Raw genomic sequence first — 2,426 nt, 5'->3', positions numbered from 1 at the left:
CTAAAATTCCCGCGAGAACAATGCCGAGAAGAAATGCAACCGAAACACCAATGATTGCAACAAAAACACAGCAGCAGCCACAGACAACAATGACCACGACTGCCCTTAAACCCTACCTTTAAAGTTTTCACCCTTAAACCCTACCTTATTAAACCCTAATCCCCCTTAATCTCGTAACCCTAAAAAAAACCACCTTGCACATAGAATTTGGCCGCCATGATGCGCACACAAAAACTCAAGTGGACTAGGTCTTCCTTCTCCTTCTCCTACCGATATTCCTGCTCACATACATATGTCGAGTGGACTACTGTCTCTGCACCCATATGCGGTCTTCCTTTACTTTGTGTTGAGGCCTTCCTAGTGTTGTTGCGATACCTCCATTCCTGCTCACACACACGGATCACCTCCAGTGGACTAGCTACTGTCTCTGCTCCCATACACAAAGCCAACAATGGCGGAGACCTCTGCCTGTTATGATAATACCAGTCGACCGCACGCCATTTGCTTGCCATGCCCTGCTCAAGGCCACATCAATAGTCTCATGAACCTCGCCACAGCTCTCGCATCCTCTCATGGCTTCTCCATCACCTTCATCTACTTCCAACAATCCTACCTAGACGCTCAGCGCAAACACCTCCTCGACCACCTCCACCCTTCCATCCGCATCCAAGTCCTCCCTGATGGCCTCACCTCCGACCTATCCCATGACCTCTCCCTCTTCTTCCAAGCCCTCCCCGCCATGCACACCAGCTTCCGAAACTTCCTCCACGAGTATCTTGCCTCCCCCGATCACCATCCGCCCATCTCTTGCATCATCTCCGACACTTTCGTGCCTTGGGCTCAGGATGTCGCCAACTCCTTTGGAATCCCCCGAGTCGACTTCTGGACTTGCACCGCCGCCTGCTACCTCATGTTCCTCCACATTCCTCACCTCATTTCCAAGGGGTTTCTTCCCCTCAAAGGTAAACAAACCTCTTGCGTGCTTTGGGCTTGTGCTGATTCAAGCTTCATGTTGGGCATTTTTCTCACCCATTTGTTGTGGATTCTGCAGCCCCGATCGCCAACTGGAGTGGAGAAGGGGAGGCTTTGATCGACTTCATACCTGGACTCCCACCGTTTCCAATCACGGAAATGCCTCGCGAGTGTATCGTCGAAGACCTCTCAAGCCCCTTTATCGAGTTCTTCCTTGCAACTTTCGCTCCTGTGCGGGAGGCGCACACTATCCTTATTCATTCGCTTTACGAGCTAGAACGCGACGCATTCGACGCCTTGCGTGCAGACGGTATCGAAGCCTACTCGGTTGGTCCATTGTTAGGCTTCGACCCCGTCCCCAAGCATGATTCAGGCGCTCTAGTAACAAAGCCGGCTTCCGTACAAGAAGATTGTTTGACCTGGCTGGACTCCCAGGCCATTTCGTCCGTCATATATGTTGCCTTCGGCTCACTTGCGTTCTTGTCTCTTGAGGAAACCGTGGAGCTAGCGCACGGCCTGGAGCAAAGCGGACAAGCGTTCCTATGGGTGATTCGTTCCGATTCCAGAACAGGTGGTTTGTCGCAGATTCTACCTGAAGGCTTTCTCGAGAGAACGAAGGAAAGGGGTCTCATAATCTCGTGGGCACCGCAGCCAGCGGTGTTGGCGCATCCGTCGGTGGGGGGGTTCTTGACTCACTGTGGATGGAATTCAACGGTGGAGAGTCTATGGAGCGGGGTACCGCTAGTGGGATGTCCGAGGCTGGCAGAGCAGAAGTCGAATATGAGGAGTATTGCGAAAGAGTGGAAAATTGGGTTAAGGTTGGAGACGAAGCCCGACGGCACGTTCACGAGGGAGGCTGTGAAAGCAGCGGTGGAAACGCTGATGCAAGGGGAGGAGGGTGAGGAGGTGAGGAGCAAAGCCAAGGAGCTAAGCAAAATTGCAAGGAGGACTATTAGTGCTGGTGGATTATCTTATTCCAATCTAGGTAAGTTCGCCCACAACATGAAATGTCCTTGAATTCCATGCAAAAAGATTCCGTTACTAATAAATAAGTTCACAGGTTTCATATTGCCTTTTTAATATAATAGTGCCCCCCCCCCCCCCCCCAAAACAACACACAATGGAGAAGGGGAATCCCCTCATTTGGCCCCCACCTGGAAGAGCTTGACTAAAACGGCCCTTACCAACCAAAAGGTCTCCTTCATAGACCATGGGGCCTCCTCCACGTGTTTGTCATTAACGCTTTCATGTTTAACATATTGTCCTCTTGTGTAACCAGCACCACCCAATGGCACCCATTGCTTCTCTCCCATGGGCGGGCACCAGGCGATATTATTATTATATTCTTGTATTAGGAAGATTATTGGGCCATTAAGGACATTGTATACATAATGATTTATCATTTTTCCAATAAACCTTTAGATGTGAATCGTGATATGAAAACATTTCCCTTG

At 50.4% G+C, this 2,426-nt stretch overlaps 1 protein-coding gene across 1 annotated transcript; it reads left to right on the top strand.

Moving 5' to 3' along the window:
* The first annotated feature begins 368 nt into the window (after positions 1 to 368).
* Positions 369 to 1,989, top strand: LOC147886420 (7-deoxyloganetin glucosyltransferase-like). Its single transcript, XM_087395240.1, has 2 exons — positions 369 to 962; positions 1,052 to 1,989. The coding sequence occupies exons 1-2, from the start codon at positions 452 to 454 to the stop codon at positions 1,987 to 1,989; spliced, it is 1,449 nt and encodes a 482-aa protein (XP_087251366.1). The 5' UTR covers positions 369 to 451.
* The last annotated feature ends 437 nt before the right edge of the window (positions 1,990 to 2,426 follow it).

The sequence above is a fragment of the Dipteris shenzhenensis genome, chromosome 24 (assembly GCF_047967505.1).
Source record: "Dipteris shenzhenensis isolate YYH24624 ecotype China chromosome 24, Dip_SZ_1.0, whole genome shotgun sequence".
Lineage (NCBI taxonomy): Eukaryota > Viridiplantae > Streptophyta > Polypodiopsida > Gleicheniales > Dipteridaceae > Dipteris > Dipteris shenzhenensis.
Note: the sequence above shows the minus strand (reverse complement) of the source record. Positions and strands in the feature narration are given on the sequence as shown.

Bases quoted from the DNA above. Each gene is read 5' to 3' on its own strand.
- LOC147886420 (XM_087395240.1), top strand. From the start codon at position 452: ATGGCGGAGACCTCTGCCTGTTATGATAATACCAGTCGACCGCACGCC. The intron at 963-1,051 runs GTAAACAAACCT...TGGATTCTGCAG, and splicing joins GGGGTTTCTTCCCCTCAAAG to CCCCGATCGCCAACTGGAGT.